The sequence below is a fragment of the Gossypium hirsutum genome, chromosome D13, assembly GCF_007990345.1.
Source record: "Gossypium hirsutum isolate 1008001.06 chromosome D13, Gossypium_hirsutum_v2.1, whole genome shotgun sequence".
NCBI classification, from domain to species: Eukaryota; Viridiplantae; Streptophyta; class Magnoliopsida; order Malvales; family Malvaceae; genus Gossypium; species Gossypium hirsutum.
Genome location: NC_053449.1, coordinates 55,938,672 through 55,966,292, shown reverse-complemented (window position 1 = coordinate 55,966,292; position 27,621 = coordinate 55,938,672). Strand labels below are relative to the sequence as shown.

The 27,621-nt window shown below is 32.5% G+C and overlaps 3 protein-coding genes across 8 annotated transcripts; 1 reads left to right on the top strand and 2 right to left on the bottom strand.

Moving 5' to 3' along the window:
• The first annotated feature begins 413 nt into the window (after nucleotides 1-413).
• LOC107937393 (cationic amino acid transporter 2, vacuolar) lies at nucleotides 414-6,300 on the top strand. Of its 5 annotated transcripts, none has more exons than XM_016870273.2 (14): nucleotides 415-854; nucleotides 1,381-1,582; nucleotides 1,774-1,858; nucleotides 1,991-2,131; nucleotides 2,244-2,362; nucleotides 2,440-2,536; nucleotides 2,626-2,798; nucleotides 2,891-2,957; nucleotides 3,528-3,686; nucleotides 4,133-4,397; nucleotides 4,962-5,070; nucleotides 5,482-5,594; nucleotides 5,696-5,771; nucleotides 5,881-6,300. In XM_016870273.2, exons 1-14 carry the CDS (start codon nucleotides 695-697, stop codon nucleotides 6,032-6,034), a joined length of 1,920 nt encoding a protein of 639 aa, XP_016725762.1. In that variant the 5' UTR covers nucleotides 415-694; the 3' UTR covers nucleotides 6,035-6,300. The 5 variants fall into 5 exon arrangements, 4 of the variants coding, with proteins under 4 accessions (XP_040965113.1, XP_040965114.1, XP_016725762.1 ...); XM_016870266.2 differs by having other exon boundaries at nucleotides 4,953-5,070; XR_001694659.2 differs by lacking the exons at nucleotides 5,696-5,771; nucleotides 5,881-6,300 and adding an exon at nucleotides 4,683-4,768 and having other exon boundaries at nucleotides 414-854; nucleotides 4,953-5,070; nucleotides 5,482-5,592.
• A 673-nt stretch (nucleotides 6,301-6,973) lies between these two features.
• Nucleotides 6,974-11,522, bottom strand: LOC107937412 (replication factor C subunit 3). 2 transcript variants are annotated; one of them, XM_016870283.2, is made up of 11 exons: nucleotides 11,292-11,522; nucleotides 11,038-11,148; nucleotides 10,712-10,744; nucleotides 10,196-10,364; nucleotides 9,725-9,906; nucleotides 9,337-9,473; nucleotides 9,133-9,231; nucleotides 8,831-8,900; nucleotides 8,684-8,758; nucleotides 7,869-7,914; nucleotides 6,974-7,226 (listed from the first exon to the last, which is right to left on the bottom strand). In XM_016870283.2, the coding sequence occupies exons 1-11, from the start codon at nucleotides 11,373-11,375 to the stop codon at nucleotides 7,168-7,170; spliced, it is 1,065 nt and encodes a 354-aa protein (XP_016725772.1). In that variant the 5' UTR covers nucleotides 11,376-11,522; the 3' UTR covers nucleotides 6,974-7,167. The 2 variants fall into 2 exon arrangements, with proteins under 2 accessions (XP_016725772.1, XP_016725780.1); XM_016870291.2 differs by having other exon boundaries at nucleotides 11,038-11,164; nucleotides 11,292-11,434.
• A 3,520-nt stretch (nucleotides 11,523-15,042) lies between these two features.
• LOC107937422 (cation/calcium exchanger 2) lies at nucleotides 15,043-17,363 on the bottom strand. Its single transcript, XM_016870302.2, has one exon. The coding sequence runs from the start codon at nucleotides 16,964-16,966 to the stop codon at nucleotides 15,254-15,256; it is 1,713 nt and encodes a 570-aa protein (XP_016725791.1). The 5' UTR covers nucleotides 16,967-17,363; the 3' UTR covers nucleotides 15,043-15,253.
• Nucleotides 17,364-27,621: the final 10,258 nt, after the last annotated feature.

Sequence of the window (27,621 nt, the reverse complement as noted above, 5' to 3'; positions counted from 1 at the left end):
TTATTTTTAATATTTTTATTACATGCATCCTATTTTTATTCTAGTAATGAAAAATCGAAACTACTTATAAATATTTTTATATATTTAATAATTTCCCTTTTTGTACCAAAAAAACAATTTCCCTTAATTAATTTGTGGTGGAGAATAATTGATGCTATTTTATGACATGTGGATTTTTTGAGAAAAAAAATTAATTTTATCTGGATTACTTGTTAGTAAAATTTTTAAATTTATTTTAAAAAATAAAATGATATGTTTTTTACTTTTTTATACTTAAAAAACAGAAAAACGGAGATATGAAATTAAGAAAAACAAAAAGTCAATCATTCCCGGGCAGCCCAGCTATTGGTGGATTCGTCAGATACGGGCAGCGGGCAATTTCATTATTCCTATAAAGCCCAAATGATTTCATTTCGTTAAAACAAAAGCCAAACAAAAATTTATCGAAGAGAGAAGAAAATAAATAGTCTCTCTCTTCTCGTATCTGTCTGCTTAGATTCCCTTTTAAGAACAACATAAAACTAATTGAATTGAAAGGGTTAAGGGGGCAGGTTTTAATGTTAATAAAGTTTTCTTTTTTCTAATTTACTGTTCATAAGATTGTAGCTTTTTATGAAAAAGCTACAATTTTGAATTACCATTGATTCGATAATTTTAACATTAATTATTTGGGAAATTTGATAAATTTGGGGGAATGGGTGTTCTGGTTGATTCCCAGAAAGAGGGTTTCGGTTCTTCATGGGGTGGTCTAAAGAATTTGGTAAGAAGAAAACAGGTAGATTGTGCCCATACCAAGCGTTCGGATAATCCTCAGCTGGCTAAAGAGTTGACCATTCCTCATCTCGTAGCAGTCGGTAATAATTTATGTTTTTTGGTTTTTGGAAAACATTGACTTTACTTCGTAAGTTTTGGGTTTTTTTTTTCATCTTTTCCTTTTTCTGGGGGGGGGGATTTGATCCTGAATTTGTGTATGTGTTCTTTAGCTGTTTTTGATGATGGGTTTAAATGTTGTTTAGCTGTTGTGGGGAATTTTTTATCTTCGTTTTTTGTGTTTAGCTGTTTGTTATTATATAGCAATTTTTATATTTGATTATTTCTATTTTTTTTTTGTTCTTTTCCAGGAAATTTTGATCTGTTTTAGTGTTATATATTGATTTTGCTGGTGTTTTGGATTGTTATTCACACTGTACAATGACTGATCTTTGTTGCTTATTTCTCCTTATGGATATCTTTGATGCATTGGGTTTTTTGGTTTGATTTTGTTTATTCTAATAAGGAGGTTGGCATATGTCAGTTCTTTTACATATAAGGTTGTGGCCTTCTTTCATTTTGGTAGCTAAAATAGATAGCTTATTCTGAATTTTGGTGCAATGTGATTAGGTGTTGGATCAACAATCGGAGCTGGAGTTTATATTCTTGTTGGAGCAGTTGCTAGAGAGCATTCTGGGCCAGCTCTCTCCATGTGCTTTCTAATTGCCGGAATTGCCGCTGCCCTCTCTGCTTTTTGCTATGCTGAGCTTGCTAGTCGTTGCCCATCTGCTGGCAGTGCCTATCATTATTCATACATTTGTGTTGGTGAAGGGTAATTTCTATGTTTTCTTGATTTATCTTGTACATTTCTTATTGTTGGTCTTTGTTCTTGCAATTTGAGAAGTGGATAGCCTAATAGGCAACTGTTCCATTTGGTAAAAGAATAAAAAGTGGCTTCAAATGTACAATCTTTTCGCTTTCTTGAAGATTTATATGCTTTTTAGCCACTGGTCCATTGTGTAGTGTTGCCTGGTTGGTTGGTTGGGCTCTGATACTGGAGTATACAATTGGTGGATCTGCTGTTGCTCGTGGCATTTCCCCTAATCTGGTTTAGTGATTTTCCTTGATAATCTCTTGCCTTACTTTTCTTTGGCTGGATCTGTTGGGTGGGAGGAGCAGGGAGCTGCCTTTTGTTTTCTATTTACGTTGCTCCTTTTTTTCTTTTAATTTTTGCATCTAGGCTTTGCTCTTTGGAGGTGAAAATAGTCTACCAACTTTTCTAGCTCGTCAGCATTTTCCCGGGCTTGATGTTATGGTGGACCCATGTGCTGCAGTTCTAGTTCTCATTGTGACTGGGTTCTTATGCTTGGGAATCAAGGAGGTGCTTTCTATCTCCTTTTATTTACAGTTCCTTTTCCATGTTTGTGGCTGATACCCATCACCCTTTGTAAATTGTAACCTTGAATTTAAAACCTGTTGCCCATCTCGTGCAGAGTGCACTTGCACAAGGCATTGTCACAGCTGTAAATGTATTTGCCATGCTTTTTGTAATAATAGCTGGTGGTTATCTGGGTTTCAAGACTGGATGGACCGGATACGAAGTTCCTACTGAGTAATGGCATTTCATTCTGTTTTCCCATGCCTATATGATTATTTCAAAAATTGTTATTGAACTTTCTCATCGTATAGGTACTTTCCCTTTGGGGTGGATGGAATGCTTGCGGGATCTGCAACAGTCTTCTTTTCTTATATTGGTTTTGATACGGTTGCAAGCACTGCTGAGGAGGTATATGGTTTCTTTTCTTTTGGCAGTTTGCCCTTTATTAAAATCTGTCCTTTCTGGCGATCTAAGGAACTTGAAACTGTGCATGACAGGTGAAGAATCCGAAACGAGATTTGCCACTGGGTATTGCATTATCCCTCTCCATTTGTTGTTGTTTGTACATGCTGGTTTCTATTGTTATTGTGGGTCTGGTCCCATATTATGCAATGGATCCTGACACCCCCATCTCCTCTGCATTTGCGAGCAATGGGATGCAATGGGCTGCGTGAGTATTCTTGGCGCATTCAAAGCATTTATACATATTTTTGTTTTCTCAAACTATTTTACTCGAGGAACCTTCCTTTTCTGTTATTTCAGTTACATAATAACTGTTGGAGCTGTTACTGCCCTTATCTCAACATTGATGGGCTCAATCCTCCCTCAGGTACAAATCAAGTTCCCAATAGTATACCTGTAAAACTGTATGGTGTTCTACAAATATTTCATCAATAGGATTTTAATTTCCCATAATTATTGCCCATATTACATTACTGTTCTATCACTCCTTACCCTCTGATGATTGTCTCAAATTAGAATATTACATTACTGCTATGTCATTTCCTTACCTCTAACAATGGTGTCTTAAATTAGGATTCTTGTAATCATACTACTTGCAGTGCTAAACATAACCGAAGATGAGAAGTACAAAGTGGGTGCTTAATTCAATGTTATTTGTAAAATGATTTACCAACTCTAGAGATCCCTTTCAACTATATAGCATTTGATTCTATAATGACTTTTTACTCTGATATAAACTCGATTTCTTTTGTATGTTTGTGTGTGTGTATTAGTATACCATATGTATCAACTTCTTAATTATTTCTTCTGAAGATTCATTAGTATGTTGTCAGAATGTATAAATAAAATGTTAGCACCAAAATCTACATGATTGATCATAGATGTTGATATGTTGTTTAATTATTTTATGTTAATGTTCTTAATTGTGTATTTTCAGCCTCGAATTCTTATGGCAATGGCTAGAGATGGATTGCTGCCATCCTTCTTTTTGGATGTTAACAAACACACTCAAGTTCCTGTCAATAGCACGCTGGCAACTGGTATAGTTGCTTCTATCTTGGCATTCTTCATGGATGTTTCACAATTGGCAGGGATGGTAAGTTTAACCGGCATTTCTTGTAATTGAGGGCCTTTTCTTTTTCTTTTTTTTTTTTTAGTGCCTCATGGTGTACGTCTATCACATTATTGTATTAATTTGTAAATGGGTTTAAGCATGTAGCTGTGCTCCTTGGTCTTGAGTGCATTCAATTACTGTGGTGACCCTTTTCAATTAAGTTGAAAATAAATTTTATAATCATATAGTGATATGTCTCTGATTGTTGCCATAATCTGTTCGATTATTTACAGTTATATATCTGTTTGATTATTTACAGTTATAGATAATCTGATTGTTGCCATAATCTGTTCTGATTGTTCCAAGTTTCCTTGCTTAAAAGGATGCATGAACCAAGCTCCTCTGGCTCAAATTTCAATTTTATTAACAGTTCTGTGAATGCGTTTGCCTAAAATATGGAGCTCGTAAAAGTTGCCTTTCTTCTGCAGGTCAGTGTGGGTACACTTATTGCATTTACGATGGTTGCAGTTTCTGTGCTGATACTTAGATATGTCCCACCAGACGAGGTGCCACTTCCGTCATCACTGCAGGAATCAATTGATTCTTACATGCTGAGACATAATAGTGATGCTCAGATGATTAATGGAGAAAACCCAGCAAAGAGTCCTGGAGATCCTTGTCTGCCTTTGCTTGGAGAAAAGAAAGTTGCAGTTGATTGTACTGTTGTTGAAAAACTAGAAGCTCTATCCAGTTGTAAGTTCCTTGCCTTATGTCTACTTTTGATATAGAAATCTATTTGCTCCTTCAATTTCCCGAAAGCACCCTTGCCCGACACTCATATGCAATGCATATTTGGACATTAGCCTTGGAGTCCAAGTGACAGATACAGATCTTATAAAATCATTTTCATTAGCAGTATACAATGTCTTGGTTTGTCACAGACTTTAGAGATGTGCTTGAAGGTTTTTCCTTGCTTTTATATGTTCAAACCGATTATAAGATCTAATGTAATTGAATATTGTGAAACTTCTTATCAAGGTTTCAATATGAAATGCTTCACAGTTATGAACATTATTACCATGGAATTCCTTGTTACTTGGACCGGGTCGGAATGATGAATCTGGGTATGTATCCAGCACAGGCTTATTCAAAAAATAAATTCTATGTGTTTTGGGGTTTTTTGGAGGGCCATATCTTTACACTTGTGTCTGTATACGACTATATGTATTGGACATGAGTACAAAGAAAATTGAAGAATTAGAGCAACATATGGTAGTTCCTGAAGATTGATTCTCTATTGTGTAATAGTTACTGCAGGTACCCTTGATGAAGAGAACCGAAGGAAAATAGCCAGCTGGACCATAATGTTAATATGTGTAGGGGCATTTATACTTACATTTTCAGCTTCAAATCTGTGGTTTTCGAGGTAGGCTGATCATGAAAGCATTATCTAACTACATTGATAAAATGGAGGGCTGAGGCAATATATCATTCTTGACCATTATTAAGCTTTTCATTATCATGAATATGGAGATATTTATCCAAAAAAGGGATAAAAAAGAGGATGAAGAGGAGATTTGTGGTGCTTGGGTGTCATACATTTATATGGATGAAGAAAGAGAATTGAAACCCATTTTTTCAATGGTTGGCTGGAAGACATTATGTCCTATGTTACTCGGACGTAAGTGTTGGATACAAGTTGTATCCAACATGATTCTGATTGAAGAATATTTATTAATCTTTTACAATCTTTCTTTCTCTTGAATTTTATCTTTTCAAATGGTTTCATTATATATATTTCTCGTTTTATTTGATGGTCATTGGTATCTTCTTCTAGCCTTATTCGGTTCACATTGTGTGGTGCTGGCGGTCTTCTTCTTCTTTCTGGTTTGGTAATTCTCACCTGTATTGATCAAGATGATGAAAGGCATAACTTTGGACATGCAGGAGGTATGCTATTGGCACTCTTATCTTTGTTCGTCGTTTCGTGAATCTTTGTGATTTCATCTATTTTTGCATGGTTAATTTACGAGCCAATTTATATATTTCAGGTTTCATATGTCCTTTTGTTCCACTCCTACCAATCTCCTGCATTCTCATCAATGTTTACCTTCTCATCAATTTGGAGTAAGTCTTAACTAAGTCTATTCTTATTTATTTTTCTGTTATTTCCACGGTATTCAGATACTGCTGTTCAAGAATTCATCATAATCCTTTTGCTGTTTGAAATCGTTAGGGTTGCAACCTGGGTTCGAGTTTCGGTTTGGCTAATGATAGGGGTTCTTATTTACACCTTCTATGGTCGTAGACACAGCTCGCTGCTAAATGCGATCTACGTGCCTAAAGCGCATGTGGATGAAATTTATCGCTCCTCCGGAGCAATGCTTTAGTGTAATGGAACCTTGAATGCAAAAGAAAATGAAGGAAAAAAATCTAGACTTTATTAGCAGTACTGATGATTGTTTGGTCATAGTTCTGGAGAAGAATCTCAGTGTTGTAAGCTTTGTAAATTTATTTATTTATTAATTTTCAGGAGATGGCCATAAAATGAGTAACTTGCTTGCATGTCTACATGTATTTTCTTAGGATGGGAAAACTCTATTGCAAAAGTGTAAATACTTATTAGCAATGTGAATTACAGATTTCCATCTCTTAATTTTAGTGTTGGATTTGATTTCGGTTCAATAGAGTAATAATTAAATTTAGTTTGATTTTTATATGAAAAAACTTTTTATGTAAAATGTAAATAAACAATTTATTAATTTTCGATTCTAAAATTTACCATTTTAGTCACTTATATTTGAAATTTTACATTTTAATTATTTACGTTATCATGTTGTAACATTTTAATCACTGAGCCGTTAATTCTCTTTTTCATTCTCTTCTGCTTCTCCCTCTATTTTCAAACAAATATTGTACCTTTCCAATTGGACCAAAATAGGCGCTTTGTATACTCAGAATCGTTAAACCAAACATTCTTCTAACCAATAAAAAGACCATGAAAATCAGCTTTTGACTTGTTCTTACTTCTTATTTTGCATGATAAAATTGGACCCTATAACCCCCAAATTAAGTACAAAAGTTCATACCATTTAACCAAATACATATTTTTATTAAATATTTACGATAATAATTCTCCTTTTTTTTAAAATTTCTTTAATACAACCAATTGGTCCAACCAGTGATTGCACCGATAATAGGAAGTCTAAAAATAGTTCAACCTCTGATCCAGTATTTTAACATCCCATTAAAAAGGTGCCTACATCATTTGTTTATTTTACTTTTTCTGTTTATAACCCGACCATTTGCAGTTAAGCAGAGAAGAGAACTAAAAAGTGAAATTTATGGTTTTGCTCAATGGTTATTACATGAACCCCTAACACATCATTCATAGTTCGTATACAAAATAACAAGTCAACTGCATCAAGAAGCACACTGGAAGCCCATAATCGGAATCCTAGAAACTGTGTTCCTGGAATTGATAAAAGATCCAAAGGCAAAATGATGCTTACTTGTTCATTCTTCAGCCAAATGTTGCAATCAGGAAGGCCTTGTAAATGCTCATGAACTTGGCAACAAATGCTGCAAAAAGAGAAGAAAAACATATGAATGAATTTGATTAGCAAAATTTGGAAACATTGAAAGAACATTGTCAAGCAATAAGTCAGAAGAAAGAGTTAATACAAGTATGTTGATTTTTTTTTCAATTTTCTCATGTATTTGGAGGGTTATATCGTCATAAACATGTCCAGATACATGTCAGGCAAGGTGTTGAACATTGGCATTTCAAGCAAAATGAAGAGTCAACGTAACATAGTTACGCACAATGGAACAAAAATATCTTTACTACAAGTTGGTAAGAAGCCACATTGTAAGCATATGTTAAAGCTGACACTAATATAAATATAGGTCAATATCAATGAAAGAACGTAGAAATTAGTTTCATCTACCCAAGATTAATTGATGATCATTAGCTCAAGACACTTTCAAAACTTTGCCGAGTCTTTCCCATGACCACTCATCCGTCTTTATTCAACATAAATCTTATGTCATTTTAATCCACACTCAGGTTACCGATCAACGTCCAATACCATATTCATTAAAGAAAATGGAGGAAAGTGTCCTTCAATTGACAAACATTTCTCTCATTTCCAACAAGAATAAGTCATTTAATATTGAATATGAGCTGCTTCAATCTAGAAAACTTAAAAATGTTTTGGATACCTTCAATATGAAAGATGGCTTTCTGTCCAAGACGCATCCTTTGCTCCTGTCAAAAGGAAAGAAATTGAAGGGTCAAATTACTAGAATAGTAAAAGTTCAATCTAGAGTTGAAGTTCAGTAATATTGTTTTATTTTAATCAGACAAATGCCTAGTGACTTTCGGCAACAATAAAAAGAAGCATCAGATCTTATCACCCTGAAAACATCTAACTCACCACAAGCATATGCTGATTTTTAATATATTACCGTAGAATCATCACTCAAGTCACAATTGATAGAAAATTTCTACCAATGACCTCACTGCTTGCTCTTGATCTGCTTTATCATTATCATCATCATTAAGGGTAGAGAAAGCAGTTGTCTAGGTTTGAACCCGAGACTTGATGACAACAAGGACTTAAGCAATGTAAGTCAGTGGCACACTGATGGCTAGTTGACCTCTTGATCTGCTATTGATTAGCATGGTGTCTTCAAATATCCAAGAATCCATTTTACACCAAACTTCCTTAGCTCAAAGAATTTGATATTTTTTAAATGTAATTAAATGATAGTCTGATTTTAAGCCATCGATGACGTTCTTTTTCCTTCATCTTTTTATCCAGGGGTTTGCAAAAAAAATGGAAACTATGAGTTTAAGAGAAGATTGGCTTCAATTTAAGGCCAAAGAACTGAGCACTGAATCAAGGTCAATATGCTAATTGACTATTTCAATGAAGCACAAAGAATCAGCCATAACCACAAAAAAACCAATATCTAATGTAGGTCAGATAAAGTTAACACATACTACCTGGTATAGGATAGACTATTGAACTTACATAATATGCAGCCCAATGGCACACCTCGTGTTTTAGCTCTGCATCCAATTTCTTCAATAACTCATGAAGAAGCCTCTGAGACAGCAAGCAAGCAAACTTTAATTCAAGAAGATATCAGACTGCAACACAAAATTGGGCCGTGTTTACCTTCAGGATAATCTCAGGTGGAATACAATTTATAAGCAATTCATACACCTTCCCTCGAACCTCAAACAGCCTAAAGAACAAAGAAAAATGGTTTAAGAGGAAATTTTGAAGATGGATGCTCAAAAGATACCATAAAGGACATTTTACATTTCAATTCACTTCTACTCATACAACCCCGTACATCTTTCCTTTAGGAACTTGCCATAGGTAATAATGTAACTAACTCGTTACCAAATATGTACTGAAGGAAATATCAATTATTGCAGCGATAATAAGATAGTGTAAGATGCTGCAGTGGAAACCTTTTAGGGCTTTGCTCCTTCATTATATCAGTTGCTATTTCAGATATATATTCCTCCCAATCCATTGGCGAAATTGCTTGGTTGCTTGTGAAAGGGTACCTATAATCACGAATACAGTACAAAAAAAAACATATGTAAGGAAGTTTCTTGCCCTGATTTGCATGATAGAAGTATTGATCCATAAAAGGTAACACCGAGCTTAACTGTTGAACACGGCAAGTCTCAAATGACAATATAGCTCTCCTTAAACTCCTATTTGACTTTTCTGCAATGCGGGCCGCAAAACCAGATGGAAGTTGCAACCCTTCTTTCTTTCCAATGAACTCTATCACCTTAATGATCTGGCGTAGAGAATAAGGAAATAGAGTTCAATTCACCAATAAGAAGACAGACATTGGTCAGAGTTGAAGAAGCCAGGCATTGAGAGAAAAAGATTCTTCACGGAAAACAAAATGCATATGAACATCATATTGCTTTAGGCAACAACCCCTTAAAAGGGTTTGAGGAAAAAGATTTGAAGGAACATGTGTTAGATTATATCTATTCATCTTTCACATGATAATAAAAAAAAAAAGTAGCAAACTCTGCCAACCTGTTCTTCTGAAGGAGCATTTATTCGAATGTTCAAACAACGAGACCGAATGGCTTCAGTGACTTTTGAAGAACTATTACAGCACAGAATTAGACGGCAAGAAGCACTGTACTTCTCCATTGTTCTTCGGAGTGAATGCTGGGCTTCTCTTGAAAGCTTGTCAACTTCATTGAGAATCAGCACTGACATTCATAAAAGATAATGTCAGTAAAATAGTGAAATTATATACAATTACTCAAAATTTTAAGAGAGACAGAAACCTATCAACTTGAAATAAGCTTCAAGAATAATACCAAATAGACAAGATAACATAAAGGGCATGGACAACGAATGCTAATTCCAGAAAATGAAATATTAAAGATACATATACAATGCCATTATGGAAGCATATGTTAAACATTGAATTCTAGACAAGAGACAAGCTTCTAACAGAGATTTATTAGGCCGGACTGCAAGTAAAAAAGAGATCACCTTTATATCCTTTTTTCCCTTTGGTATCAATTGGTCTATTTTTAGCCATTTCCTTAATTATCTCTTGAACTATGTATCTGTCCTGAAAGCCTGCATCACTTGGACTCAATTCCACATGGTTGGCACTTGACAACATGGTCAACTCCAGATCAATTGTTCTACTTCCAGCCTAAAACAAAATGAAAAGAAGAGGGTATTCTAGTTAAAGAGCATAAAGTGAAAATAATGCCTTGATTCAACCAATGATGGTTCAAAAATGCTCAACAAAACAATAAGCTTCATTGTTCCGTACAAAGGTAACAATGATAAATGTAAAATCAAGTATAAAGATCTGTTAAACATCAAGGATAAAAGAAAGCTTCCAAAATACCCTTATATGCAAATCATCATTAGAAATTCTCATTCTTACAATGAAAGCTTTATTGGAAATTTTATCCATAGAGCAGAAATATTACATTTCATTTTCATTAGATCAAGAAATTTGATATGAAAATTAAATCATCATTTGAAACTTACATCAATTTTCCAATTCTTATTCTCCACTTTCACCTGCAACCAACCAAACAAAATGATCCTTTTAAGCACAATAACCAAAAAAATAAAAAAATCCAATGGTAATTCTATGAAAAGAGAAAACCCAACTTAAAACTCAAGAAGAAAATTGGAAAAACAAACTCAAATTTCCTTTTTTCTTTTTTCCCCCAAATTAAATTAAGTAAAGAAATAAAAAGAATAAACATAGTACTTAAATATTTCCTCCACTTAACAAAAAAGTTATACATACAAAAATTATAAATCGGTTCAAAAGGTGAAAATTTAAAAAAAATTGAGAGGGAGTAGACCTTTTCAGCAGAGGGACCAAAAATTTGTCTAAGGAGAGCCATAATTAGGGTTTTCTTGCCAGACCCAGATGGTCCATAGAAGAGTAAGTGAGGGCAATCCTGCTCTGCAACCTGATTAAATAAAATTCTATATAAATAAGAAAAAAAAACCCATGAAATTGAATCAATTAAAACCAAAAAGGAGAAATTAAAAATTAGGCATTCAAAACTAAACAGAAAAAAATTATTTTGAAGTGAATTAAAAAATGGGGTACCAGTTTCTTGAGATTCAGGGCAATCTCTTGATGAACCATAGCTTGGTCTAGGGTTTTGGGTCGGTATTTATCAACCCACAACATTTTTGAAGAAAATTTTGGTTATTCTCAGTGAAATGGAAATTGAAATAAAGAAAAGAGAAAGTGGCGGGAAGGAAGAGGAGAGAGCGAGAGTGGAGTTGTTATTTTGCATTAAAAAGAAAAGGATGAAGGAGAAAATGTTTTTAGGGTAAATTCAAAAATAGTCATTCAACTATGCCTTTAGTTCTATTTTGGTCACCCAATTATTAATTTTTTAGATTTAGTAACTTAACTTTTCGAAATCAAATATTTTAGTCACTTGATGTTAGATTAGAGCTGACAAATGGGTGGGCTCGGATCAAGCTTACTTCGGACTCGGATTTTCTCAAGCTCAGATTAGCATGGGTTTGGGCTTTCTTAGGCTCGGATTTTCTCGAGCTCGGGTCCTTTCAGACTCAGTTTCTATTTTTGAGCTTGGAACAAGCCAAGAGGACTCTGACAAATTCAAATAATTTTAAAATTTATAAGTTATAAATATTTTAATGTCGAATATAATAATTCATTTAACGACAACACAATTGAAATTTGTCTTATAAAAAGCATAAATTATATATATTTAATAGAGTTATTTTATATAAAATGATTAAAGTGCTTATTGTATGTAAAATTTATTATTTTATGATATTATATGAATTAATGAAAATATCGTTTATTGTTCATTGTTATAGTATATTGACAAGTGAATAACTTTTTATCCTTCCTATTAAATTTATAAACCTAATACTCATATTCTAAAATATTTATTTCAAAACCCAAATATATTATAATAAGCTCAAATCCAAATAATATACTCATTATTACTCAAACTCAAAATAAACTAATTATAGCCCAAGTCTATTTAGATATTTGTAGAGGTAAAATGCAATATATAAACAATAACATTCAATAAATCTTGTCATTTTATAAATATTGAGAATTAAATTTATTGAATTTTTTTAATAACTAGGATTAAATTGATAGAATATATAAATATTAAAAGGCCAAATTTGTTATTAGACCAATAAAAACTCATACAAACACCTTTGTTAATATTCAAAAGGACTATTAGTGTGCAATGACGAAAATATTTGATTTTATATAGTTTAGTAACCAAAATATAAAAAATTTGGATGTTCAGTGTCTAAATAAAACACGGGCAATACTTTAATGAACATTTCTATACTTTACCAAAAAAAATTAACCACTGTTACAATTTACTCATTACATTTTACCTCTATAAATATCTAAATATTTTTAAAAAATACACATAAATAAAAAGTATGAATTTACTGGAATATAACATAGTTTATTTATAATTAAAAATTATCATAAATTTAATTGTTCATAATTAATAAAATATAATTTTTATTATTTTAAATACAATTTATTTAGAGATGGCAATGGAACGGAGTGGGACGGATATTGTTAAATCCACTATCGCCCCTCAATTGACACGTTTAGCTCCACCACCTTACTCACTCCACTATAGATATATAATATTAAAAATCACTACCACCTCTATGAATGTTAGATATATCTATCCCTACCACCCTACCCTACTCCGCTTCAATTTAATTTAATTTAATTTAATTTTTACTAATTATCTTTAATTTTTTCAATCTTTTTAAAGTCAAGTAAATATTCAAACATAATTCTTCAAAAATAAAACTATTTAAATATAAAATATATTATTTTTTCTATATTACGTTATTACATTTTTACCATTTTAATAATTTATATGTATAAGGATAAAATGTTAATTTTATATAGTGAAGTGGGTCGGGACGGGGTAAACAATTACCAAAACCGCTCCATAACCACCATCCACAAGAAAAAATCCATCCCACACCACATCCACTTTTCAAAAAAAAAAAATCTGCTTCGAATTTATTCGAAATCCATTGAACCGTTTGAATTTTGCCATCCTCAAATTATTATCTAATAAAATTTAATTAAAATTTAATATTTTATTTCTAATTAATTTAAAATTATATGAAATTTGTAAGTTTACAATTTGGTCATTCAATTTCAAAAATTTATAAGTTGATCATTGAACTATTGAAACGTTATCGTCTAAGTCTCCGCCCATTAACTCTGTAACAAATGTTTAAAGTGGTTATTAAGTCATTATTAATCATAACACCTAAGGTCACTCAATTATTAGTAAGTTTACACTTTAATCACTCAATTTTAAAAAAAATTATAAGTTTATCATTGAACTATTAAGAAGTTTACAAGTTTACACTTTAGTCACTCACTCTTTAAACTATTCTCCCTAATCCAATAATCCAAACAATATCAACAACTTAAGCGCCAAACTTTAGCAATGCCATTGCCAACCCCATGCCTCACATCTAACCCAACCAACCCAACAACCCTTCATACTTAACCCACTCACCATTTCCCCTTCAACCAAAATCATAACTCAAAAAAATCTACAATCAAACTATTCACGTACATTTATCCTAAACCAACAACCAAATATCACTATAATTACAATCAAAACAAACAAAAATATAAAAAAAAGAAGAAGAAGAAAGTCCTCAAACAATACCTATAGAAGTAAAGGGACATGATAAAATCAGAGAAGGAATCAAAGTTTCAAAAAAAAAAAAGTCAAGTGTATAAGATTCATTGAGGAGTTAGTCTAAGAGTTTTAAGCAACGGAGGGTTAATCCAAATGGTTAAGGAGAAAGTCTTGTTAAGGAGAGGAGCATATCGAAGTTAGGCAACCATTCGATGACGGTAGACGAAAATTGGAGAATTTTTTGTTAGGGTTTGATATATAAATCAGCAGAGTTTTAGGTCATTTCAAGGAAAACAAAACAGTAGGGTCGAAAGAGGAGGGAAAGAGCTTTAGTTCAATGTGATTCTTCACTAAAGGAAGATGACATACGATAGTAAGATTACTGAAATACAATTTTGAAGGAGGTTCCAAAATCTCATTGCATAACTATAGTATAGTTCAGCAACCAACTTTGAACTTTTTCAAATTAAGTGACCGCAACGTAAACTTAGTAATAATTAAGTGACCTTGAGTTTTATGATGAGTAATGACTTAATAGCCACATCATACGTTTGTTACCAAGTTAACATGCCAACTATATAAAAGATAACGTAACCAAGTAAGGTTGAAAGAATTTAATGATTAATTTATAATTTTTTAAAATTAAATAATCAAAATGTAAATTTGGTCGTGGAAAAAAATTAAAATTTATTTGACAAAAAAAAGCTAAACTACTGGATGAAAAAGTGGTACCTAATAGTTACCAAATGCCAAAAATAATAACGAGGCAAAGGCCAAATTGAAAGGTAAAATGTTGGATGAGAAAGTGGGACCAAATATTTCCCAAATGCCAAAAAACCAACAACAACAAAACAAAGAACTGTGGCAAAGGCCAAATTGACATTAAGATGCCTACTCAAATTGAATTGAAAGCTCAATCGAATTGGAAAAGTAAAACAATTAGGCTTGTGTCATTGTTGCATGCTTGACAAAAACCATAAGAAAGGAATGGAGTTTTGCAACCAATCATTCACCATCTTTTTCTATCAAGCTCCACTTGTTGTGATATCAATAATTAGAATGTCAGCCTTGGAGTGCTAATTTTAATTGACTAATTGACAGGTAGGTAAATAGATATTTAGCTTCACTGGCTAAATTTTAGAGTGAATGGAGAATCCATTAATGTGTTGAAATTAGTTTTAACTTTAACTGTATCTATATTCCTTCTATTCTTCATTTTTTTTTTGAAGCGTCTTTGTGTTTACAAATATGAGTATGTGGATACATCCATTCAAAGATCCTCTGGAAGAACTTTAAAAGAATTAAACATACCAATATGGGATCAATGCAAGCATCTAACACTTACATTTGAAGCCGACAACTACTAGGTGCAGAGTTAGAGGGCTTTAATTACCCTTAAAGACATGGAAGTGAAATAGATGAGGAAAAGGCCTCCACCAAGGACCCCATCCAGCTTCATATTTCTCATTGGTAGGACCAAAAGGGCCCAAAGCAAGGCGGCAACAAGGAAACCCAGTGTTTCAAGGAGATACGGGTCTTTAGGGATCTGAACAGGTGAAGGGTACCCATGCCAGGCTGAGCCAACCAATGACATGCCTAAACCAAAGAGAGTGTTGAAGATAGGACCAGCATAGCAGCCTGATATAGCCACTTGAACCCCTTCTGGACCACCATTCAATGCCATTGTCAAGTTGGTGACAATGTCTCCAAGTGAGTTGCCCCAAGCAAGGACTGTGAAACCAAGGATTGACTGAGTGATTCCAAGTATGTGGCCAAGTGAAATCAATAAGCCAACCAATTCTTGAGCTATGATGTAACTCCAAACCACACTCATCAAGAACCCTCCAGCTAACCAAGGGAACAAGCAGGTCTTTGGTGGGCTAGATTTTTCGGTTCTCAAATATGCAAGAAACCCAAAACTGATGCCAAACAGGACCCCGATTCCATAGACCACCAGACCAGTTTTGAAGGTTAGATTGTCATCTTGAAGGTCCCAAAGTACAGATAAGAGAATTGGTGCTAATGTCACTGAAACAACTGCAACTGGTTTAGACCATCTTTCTTGACAAGCAATTGGGATGGTTAATCTCCTAGGTAAATACAGGGGCATCTCAAGGACCCAAAGTAACACACTCCAAGTATCTGATATTCTTAAACATAAGCAACAGTTCTTGAATTCATCTCCCTTTACATCTTTTACATCCCCTTCCTCTAAATAATCGATCTCCACTTTGTCGATTCCGTTCAAAATCGGTATGTTCAAACCGCTGTTATAGCTCGAATCCGAATCCGTTATGTCCCTTCCACCAGAATTCCAAACAATATATATGATGTAAACAAGGATGACATAAACAATATACATTGAAGAAAAGGCCATTGCTCCCCAAAGATTGATTTCCCCCTTAACCAATATCAAAATTAAGGACACAAGAACCAAAAGGAGGTAGCAAACATCTCTTACAAAGGCCGGTTTGTTGACCGCAACCCGTTTCCGGTGTACGAAAGTGCCTATCATTCCGACCACGATACAAGTCACAAAGAAAACACCACCTAAAACAGTGTTTAGGCCAACGTCCTGTGTAGCGCTATCCATGAAAGAGACTACGCTAGAAAACACATCAGGGGCACCGTTGCCAAGAGACAAGAGTGTAACACCAGCAAGCGTAGGGGACAATTTTAACAGGCTTGACAAGCTTTCAAGGGAATAACAGAAGTATTCAGAGGCTGTATTTCCCAAAAGATAAAACAAGACAATAAGCCAAGCAATCAGGAGGCAAAGACCCAGCACAGGAAATCTTCCAAAATTGCAATAAAAATGGTAAAGATAATCAACATAGCCTTGATAAACACATGGGTTATTATTAGACTTGAGATAAGAACACTTGGCTTTATAATCATCTAAATCCTCCAGGGCTTTACAATCTTGCTGGCTATTGCGAAATTTAGAACCATTGCTCCCTAAAACAACTTGTGAAGAACTGGAACACATCATCAGGAAAACAGATGCCACCAAGAGGAATGAAATGTTCATGAGAATGAGGATGAACCTCTTGTTTTGGTACTGTAATACTAATACCCAAGTACCCATACCAGAAACTCAAACCCAAAAAGAGAGAAAATATTGAACTAAAACATGATTAAGGAACCCAATACTGTAAGAACTAACACTAACCTTTGCATGAGGTGTTTTAAAATCAGTATTGTGGTAGGAGAGGAAAATGGCTGTTTTTTAATATAGGATTTGGATGGTGACTGGGTTAAGGAAATGAAATGAAAAGATTGTCGATTAAAAGCTCAGTTTGTCTTTTAAAGTGCACCAATAGCAGCCAAGGAAATTAAAAAAATGGATATGGAGGCAAGGCAAATCACGCATCAGATACAAGTGGCACCCGGGTTTAGGGTTTGGGTGTCCCTTTTACATAAATCGCTGGAGTTCCAGGACTTTTCAGAATAAAACACGCACACAAAAAAGGATGTAATCTTGTAAATCAGCTGATTCGTCGGTCGGTCTGATTTTATATATTTTAATATATTATTGTCTGGATTTTGTCTCAAATTATTATTTATGATTTGTTAATTTACAATTATTATTATTATCCAAATGGAAAATACAGCGTTTGGACTTTAGTGACAACACAACGTGGAAAAATAGCGAAAGAGAGGGAACATCAATTATGGGGAGTTTGGCACGTTTGCTCATGACGACGAGACTTCGTGCGAATTTCACTAACAAAGTATAATCGTTGATAGGCCGCTTCATTCGTCTGATTCGATGCACACCAATCCAATCCCGTTAGATATTCAAGATTCCAATTACCACCCTTTTCTACTATTTTTTAGAATCGGATCATTGATAGGTTAAAAATATATTAGTAAAAATTTAATTGATTTATGAATGAGTACTAATCAATTGATTTGGATTAAAAATACCTAATTGAATTATTTATTCGATTTAAACCAAATGGATTGATCAGACTAGAAAGTGATGGACCAATTAGTTTAACAAGCAATCTAGTTCCAGTTAACACCATTTGTTGTAACAATTAAGATGATGCGAGTTCAAGCATGGTTAAATATATTTTTCTTTCGATTTAAAAGTTTAGAAAAAGTTATAAGTAAAAGTATGCATTATATAAAAAATTTATTACAATTTTGATAAATTAATATTTTTATATTTCATTATCACATAAATAATGTGTGAGTCCTCATATCAAATTTATTATAGTTTATGATTTAAGTTAGAGTATATTTTGATTGCGGATTCATTTATTTGTGCATTGTACTTGGACTTCATTTCAACGAAATCTATTTAGTTGTTGTATCATAAACTTAGTTGGTAATTATACGAATGTATTAATTTTAATACATGATGATTTATTTGGCCATCCAGTTTTACCCAAAAAAAAAATTATTTTAACCTTCCAGTTAATTTTTAGACATTTTTTAGCATTTAAACTTACATTTTTGTGGGCAAATTACTTCAAAATAGATGAAAAAGTTAATGTTTTTAAACTTTATTAACGTGGTATACACATGGATTGCCATGTGGATGATACATAAACATATATTTAATTTTTTAAAATTTTAAAATATATAAAAAACTTATTTAAAAAAATCATTAAAATTATTAAAAAGGTATTTTTAAATTTTAAAAATTATTTAAAAGCTGACATGTCATCCATGCATGTGTATGCCACATCAACTAAATTAAAAAACGTTTGACAAAAAATATAAATTCAATGACTAAAAAAGGTAAAAAAAGAGAAAAATATTTTTTAAAATTAAAATACCAAATAAATCATTATATATATTTTATAATTATAATTTCAATGGGTTTCACTTGTACATGGTATTAATTGACTCGTTAATGATTTCTATAATCTAAACGTATGATTTTAATAAGCGAAATTACGTGTTGATGTCAGTCGAAAAATAAAATTTTTATAATATTAGATCCAACTAAACTAATCCTAATCCATGAAAATTTTATTCAAACTCCAATATTACCGAAGAGAGCGGAACAAATAACCCCAAAATAATCGGTAAATTTATTTATTCTGCAATTACGAAATCTAATATTTTAAATTATTTTTGTTGACAATAATTGCATGTGTCAAGATTTAAGTTGGTTCATCTACCATTGGTCTTCATTTTTCTTAAAGATTAAAGTCGATATCAATAATATGAAGCTTTGACAAATGGGTAAAATGGAGAGCAGTTTATAAATTTTATTATAATTAGTAAGAGTAGGTTTTCTGGAAACTTGCAATTTTCCACACCGCATGGGGTTTACTTCAAACCCTAAAACACGTTTGGTTTTAGCTTTTTCTTCTCCTTATTATTTGGATTTAAAATTAGGGAAAATAATAATTTAAACTCAGGGGCGAAATAAAGATAGGTAATTCTTTAATCTCGAATTAATTATTAATCTATTCAAATTTTATAAAATATAATAATATCTTTTAATAACTATAATCCTAATCCATCGTTATAATGCATGATTAAATTGATAATCAAAATATATCCAAATAATGCATGATTAAATTGATAATTAGAATATATCCAAATCTAATCAAAAATAACGTTTATATAGTATGAAAATTAAATCAAAATAAATCTAAATAAAATTTATACATGATATATACACATAAATAAGACTCGAACTTAAAATTTTAAATTTTCAATTTAAGTCAAAAATTTATTCACACCCAAGTTAATTATTATAAATTTAATATTTAACTCAATAGTATCATTAAACTAGAACTTCATTCACAATCAAATCAAAGTGTCAATTGTTTTTCAATCTAATCCAAATAATTGAGGAATTATAAATATATGTATAATTTATATTCTACTTGCATTTATATCATAGGAAGAAGACAAAAGTAAATGAAGGACAACCGCAAATGTCAGCTTCATTTTGTGAAGGCAATTGTAGAAGAAGCCAAGAATCATTATTATAGATTAAGTATAGGATAGGAGAGGTGGGGTTTGGCAACATTAAAGATTCCCTAGTATATTCCTTTCAACATTACATTTATCCTAATTTTTGTTTTATCACTCTAATCCCATATCATTTTTTTTTACTTCCATTTAAGTTAGTCATGTAGCACTTTCAAAAGGCATCAGGTGGATGCTTGAATACGGTTATTTATCTCTTATTCACCAGACTATCCTCAGTTGTTTAGTTTTTTAGACTAATCACTTATCGGGAGACCACCTGTTAATAGAGGAGTGTCCCATTTTATCAAGCTATCTGCTTAGTCTAGCCATTCGTTTCTTATTGTGAAAACTCTCTTTAGGGAATATTGAAACCCACTTGAGCATAACAACCTCATATGCCTTCAAAAGGAATAACAGAATAGAGCCCACCATGCACGTCCCTCATGTACTCCATGATAGTAACCATCCTACCACTTCATCACTATCAAGGGGATATCTTATAAATACCTTCCAAGACGATGAGAAAGGGATCTTCCCCTATTAGCAACCTTTAACAATTACTCTTAGCCTTCACATCAACCATCTTCCTTCTCTTATCATTCTTCGGCTCCCCACCTGTTTAGGTGAAATGGATCCCCCTTCCACCATTATTTTCCTCTCCTTAATTTTTCCCTTGTTGAGTCTTATATCAAGAATCCTATATCTTTATAAAGCCATATTATTTTGAAAATTCTATACTAATTAGTTATGCAATATTAAGCTTTGATTTACGTAATATAAAAAAATTAAATTTTTTACATCAAACACATACTAAAAATGAGTACTACTACCAAATATAAATATTTTCATTTTTTTATATAATGTGACAGAAATATGATCTTATCTTACAAACTATAAAAAATTGAAAACACTGTGTTATACCCCTACCCCAATTAGGACATGTGGCAACACAAGAACCAACTAGGTCTAGATGGTCACTCAATGACTGACTACTCATGTGCATCGTACCCCTTCGACAAAAGAGGTCATCTATCCTTAATCACCCGATTTGAATCATGTTAAGATATTTGTTATTAACAGGTGCACTCTCCTCAAAAGGGGAGCATTCGGGAACCCTCATTTGTTTATAAATACCCCTAAGGCACAACATAGAAGGGGCTCTCTCCTTTCCTCCCAACAAATCCTAAGAGGTTAAGTATTCTCCATTTTCTTTACTTTTCTAGCTCTCGGTCCCGACGTGGGTCAATTGATTCTCCTCAGCACCAACCTCTCTCCTCTTTTTCTGCCTTGGTAAGGTGAGCGTGGACCAAGCACTAAGTACATCTTTTTACCACCTTTCGACAACAATAAAAAGGTAAAACATTTCTCAAATCTCCAATAAATTAAATAACTCAAAACTCCCTTTTCAATGGCGGCTATCAACACCACCATTATTATTCTTCTCATTATAAACAAACCATTTTGTCCTACCCAAAAAACTTCAGCTTTATCAGACTTTTTCGATGTTTTCTTTTAATATTTTATTTATGTATAATGGTTAAAAAATAACACAAACCTCCATAAAAACCCATATTTCTCCTCTTTTATGTACAATTATTCTCTTGATTTTCGTTTTCTATTTTCATTTTCATTAAGGCCCCCATTTTCCTTTTCATTTTCCTTTCTTTTCATTTTTGTATGTGGGATTAGGACCCTTGTAAGCCTTCCCCTATGTGCAGGAGCAGGACATTCGTTACTCTCTACATAATTTCAGTCTGCGAGAGCCAATGGTAGTGCGATTGACATATGATACCTTATGTAAACCTCCATTTGTGTGCGAGAGCAGCGATCGACCTCCAAATTGGGTTAACAAATAAATTTTATAACTATAGCACGCACACACTTAACACTTATTCAAGTTTTACTTGTCAAAGGCTAAGGCCAAAGTTATATTCGCTACAATTATTTATAAGATGGATAGTCCTCCCGCTCATATTTCAACAAATACTTTGTACATTTTAAATCACCAACATATAGTTCGTACATTTTACGTTTGATATCGCCAGTAAAAAATTTGCACACCTCTTACATTTTATATTGCCAACAGATGGCTTAAACCTCTTACATTTTACACTTCCAATAGTTGTATCTTTGGTATGTATACAACAAATCTCCACTACATAACTCTAGATCATTCAATCAACAACTACACCACTCGAATATACATTATACATTCTCGAATTGTCAACTCGATAGGCCTACCACTCGCTAAATCACAAAGTAAAATTTATATAGGTTAACCACAAATAAAAGTACCATCCGTCAATGCATTATTAAAAAATGAGTAGGCACGAATTACAAAGCAAAGTCAAACTATACCATTCGCCAAACTACAAAGCAAAGTTTTAGGGATTTCTTCCTCTTTTCACCATTCAATCATCGAAAGCATTTCTCCATACTCTCTCCTCTCATTTCCATCATTAAAGACTTTCCGCCCTGTAAGAATGAACCATTCCAAATTGCCACTTGCTACCTTTTTTATAGTAACTACCATCTGTGGAAGCAGCTTGCATATGGTTTCGATGTAGGCCACTTTCTAAGCTACTTCTCACTAGGGATGTTGGAAAAAATCTGATTTAAAAACGGTTTTCTGTCACAACATAAAATTAAAAATTTGAAAACTGACCCAATTTGTGATTTTATAACAATAAACTTTTCTCAAAAAGTATTTGTGTTTTGAGCAAGATGGATCCTAAACATTTGCAGCTTTCAACTGAATTATCTTTTCCACTATTCTTGTACAATGAATCGCTTCGAGTGTGGACTCAAACATTCATGAATCAAACACAGAACCAGAAACAATCTATTGCTTTTAAAAGGAAAGTAATTCTCTCTAAATAGAAATCAGTAGAATTGTTATTCCCAGAAAATATAATTTATGCTTAGGAAACAAATTTTTCACTATTTTCGGATAGAACAACAATATCTCAAGTTGTGTAGTTTTAGCCCTACCAGTGTCAAATAATACTTATTTGATATAAAAACTAGTTTCCTATTTTATCTAGAAGAAGGGGGTGACATATCTTAGTTAAATATACTAGGGTTGCTGCCCCTCATATGTATATGAGAGGTTTTGGGCCTCTCCTGTATTGGATCGAGTTATAAGTGATTTTTGGACTTTTAACCAAACACATTATAATTTAATCCAACCAATACAGGTTTTTCTATTTCCCAAAATAAATATTATTTACTAAATTAATTTAGAAAATTTTTAAATTAATTTATCAATTAAATAATTTTCTCAACCTAATTCTAATTTCGTTAAAATCATGACAAGCTTATCTTAAAAGAATCTATGCAAAAATATATTTAATTTCTATATTCAACGGATTCACAATGACTAATTAATTTAATACTATTTTTGAATTTCAATTATTTAATTTAAATAAAAATTTGAAAAACTTAAATTAATTTTTAAGTCATTTCTATGCTTGGAAAAAAAACACATTCATTTTCGAATGTGACCTATTTCACTAACTTTATCATTTCCATCAATTTATTTTCATTTGATTTTATATACAATTCATTTATGGTTTCAAAGAGCTAGCAGAGGAACAACTTGGTAATATGCAACTAGGGATAAAATGTATAAGCAAGTCCATGGTCATGGTATATGAAAGTTATGAAAGTTATGAAAGATATGAAAGTCCGCACAATTTAATTGATACGTTCACCAAGAATGAGCTATCTATTTATACAAGTTCGCATGTGCAAGATATGACAGTCCGTCAGGACTATCTTACGTGTTTGATTCCACATTAGGGAATTCGTTATTAAGTATCCACCTACATGTTATTCATTGATAAAAGTGGACCGCTATGAATGGGATATTTGATGATGATCTGCCAAATTTGTTAGTTGGATTTCATGAGTTGATTTTTTTATTAATCCGAAATGGGGGTTTTCCTTATGAATCCGCCAGTATGTCTCGTAAAGCATAAATTCGTAGATTTGAGTCTGAAACAGGAATCTGTGAGGATCATGAGACGAATTTGAGTCCATTAGGGCAAGCCACTAATAACAATCTACAACAAGGTCTATACACCAAGATTGTCTTATTTGGATTCTTGTATATATATTAGTTCAAGATGCATCATGGTTTTCTTTCAGACGTCTGCAAGTAAGAATTCGTAAAGATTTCTTCTCAAAAAAATAGTTGCATATGGGTCTGCCAAGACAACTAATGAAGATAGAATACGTAGGGATAATTCGCCAAGCGTTCAAACATTTATTTGAATTCTTATATTACATTTGTGAAGTCTCGTCAATGAAAGCTCTTTATGTGCAAGGTTGTGTAAGTATTTAAGCCATGGTGTCTTTGAGGATGATATACCAAGTACAAAAGAGCCAGATTGTGCGACGTAAATACCATGCTAGTGAGATTGGTGAACCATCCTAGTGTAGATTGTCAGTATTTAATTTAAAACCATAAAGTGCCAGTTTATTTGCATGCTGTTAATACGAGGTATGGATAAATCACTAAGTTCATTTGAACTTACATTTGTGACATTATGTATTGCAGGTAATAAGAGAATTCAATAGTTCATAGAGGGACCAGACCAGAATCCAATGTGACCTAGCAGTTGTGCTTCCTAGTCGTAATATGCATACAACGGGACGACCTAGAGGTAGAGTCTCAAGGTCCGAGTCTTATTTATAACTAGTTTTAATAAGAATATTATTTCCAAACTAAGCAATATTCGGCATGTTTAAACTACTTTGTAAAATATTTTATAACTTAGGTTAAAGTTGCATAATTAAAATAAATTCATATGGCATGATCGATTAGGTAATTGTATTTTAATAACTACATTAAGTTAGAATGTCGAGATTTACATTAAAGAATGTGTTAGTAAATTTTCGATTATGAAGTGTAGCACCCTGTAGTCCGAATCCAACGATTGGGTCGAATATGAGGTGTTATAATTTACCCATTTCTTGGGCTATGAATTCCACTATTTTGAATGACGTTACATGCTGCAGAAGTCGTATATCCAATGCACCAGCTTTCGATTCCTTATCTATTTGAACTCAGGCTTTTACTTACATCAAAGTATATGAGTCACACATACATAGTCCATCATCCACTCAGGATTAAGGTACGTCACACTATGAACGTCACAAATGAATAATTCATTAATAGATTCAAGATCTATTCTACTTGGATCTTATCCAATGTACTGTCAGTTCAGTCAGTCACATCTATGTCTCTATCTTCTAGGAGTCATCCACTCCAGTGCTCAAGAAAAAAAATCTCTCCAGTTAGACTTGATAGACGACATTTTAATCTTTCAATCGGTTTGTTAATTTCCAATTAGACTATGGACATTTTTAGTTTCATCTACTAATATAACTTGTCTTTTCATATTACGATCTGACCTCGTAATACCTTTTAATATTAGTTAAACATTAGATAACTAGTGAGCCAATATTTGCTTCCATTTTGCTTTGCTTGTTAAAATCATTGACGACAATATACAAAGGGTATTAATGTAATTTATGGATATACACTTCCCCGATTAGGACATATGGCAACACGAGAACCAATCAAGTCTAGATGGTCACTCAATGATCGACTACCCGCGTGCATCATACCCCCTCCCCCCAATGAGAGCGATTGTCCGTCCTTAACCAGCTAGTCGAATCCACTGTTAAGCCATCCACTATTAACATGTGCACTTTCTTGAAAAGGGGATCATCTGGGAACCTTCACTTGCCTATAAATACCCGCAAAGCACAATATAGACGGGGCTCTCTTCTTTCCTTCCAACAAATCCTAAGAGGTTAAATCCTCTCCATTTTCTTTACTTTTCCGACTCTCAATCCTGGTGTAGGTGAACCTACTCTCCTCAATATCAAACTCCTCTCCTCTTTCTCCACCTTCATTGACACACCGAAAATGAGATAGGACATTGATGTGAATTATGGTTAGGTACTATAATTGTAACAACATATAAAACAATGAAGCTTCCACTGGTCCAGAAAATGCTAACAATAAACAATAATACAATTGATTGGGGTTACTAATGACAAGTTGACAATGTCAAGTTTCTGAAAACTACCGTCTTTTAAAGTTTTATTTATGTATTATTTTATTTTGTTAAGATTTCGTATTAATATATTTTATTTGAAAATTCTCAAATCTTGGACATGACGCATCTTTTCAGGCAAGGATTTTATTTTACTTAAAAGTGTCCTATTATGTTTTATAATGTAAAAATCCTTTTACTTAAATAGCTTAATATTTCGGTCGTTGTCTATAGGGAAAATGTGAATAAAAATCTAAAGTCAAGATACTTGTTGAACCAACTTTTTTTATTAACAAAATAAAGGGAATCTAAAGTTAAGATACTTGATGCATTTGTTTACAATTAATTCCTTTCTTATTAATTAATTGATTGTATTTTTTTATAAAAATAAATAAATTTAAAAGTAACTTCTAAAAATATCGGACTAAACATTAATTCGATGAAGAAATTCCCGATTCAAATGATGTAATTAAAATTAACTATACATACTAAATATAATAAAATATCACGAGGGCTCGTTTCTAAAATTTTATTTCAAAATAAAACACCAACACATACACATAGTTTCTATCGTAAAGCAATGTCAAACTAGTTGTTGCAATAATCAGTTTGGATAGAGCTGTTCTAACATCTCCTCCTTTGTAGGGCTGAGCAAATGGCTTTGTGGTTGGTTTTTTAATATAGTCTAAAATAATCATTAAGTCAATTAATTGACTTATTTAAGATGTATTATAGAATATATATATTTAAAATAATTAAAAATTAATTTGATCGAATCAGCTAATTCGATCGTAAAATTAAAATACCGATAATCGATTGAAATAATCAAAATAAATAGATCGTACAACTAAATTCATCAATTAAGTGATTTTAATCCGCTTATGTTCTTTCCTACTCCATACATTTTAGACAACACCTTGCACCAAATGAATCACTCAATCTCATACATCAAAAACTAAATAAGCATACTCTCCCTATTGATATGCATCTTCAAGTCATCGTATCATAAACAATTATAATTTTAATGGAAAAAACATCATGATCTAAGTTAATACATGGTAGCTTTTATTTATGGTTTGCGTCAATCATTTAAGTTCAAAAACCTACCTAAAATTTGAAAGGATCTAGGGTAAAAAGAATATGTTCTAAAAAATGGACTTGGCAAAAATTTAGACCCACTTATAATATGAGCTAAATTTAAGTTTGAATATTTAACATGACTGATAGGGATGAATTTTAGTCATTGGAGTTATAAACTCGAGCTTAAAAATTATCTCTACAACCCAAGTCTTGAGACTTGCCAAGATGTCTTGAGACAGGGCTGAAAAATAATTGTTATATAGTCATTGGCAGGCTATGTCTCAAAACATGCAGGCCAATGTCTCTAGACATGCAACTCCTAAAGTAGATTTTTGCATTAAAACTTTCTCGAGACATATAGTCTTATGTCTCGGGATTTAATTACCAAAGTGCCCCAAAAATATTTTAAACACCTTAAAAACTATTTAAATAAATTTAAAAATATATAAAAAATATTTTTGAATATATTCAAAGTCTTTAAAAATGTTTTGAAAATGTTTAATAATACAAAAATATAATATATAATATCTTTTAAATATTGTTATAATAAAAACCTATCAATTTTTCATTTTTATTTTCACTCCTACTGAACAATGACTTAATGATTAAGAAAGCAATACTAATAATTAAGATATTCTTGTAATTGCAATAG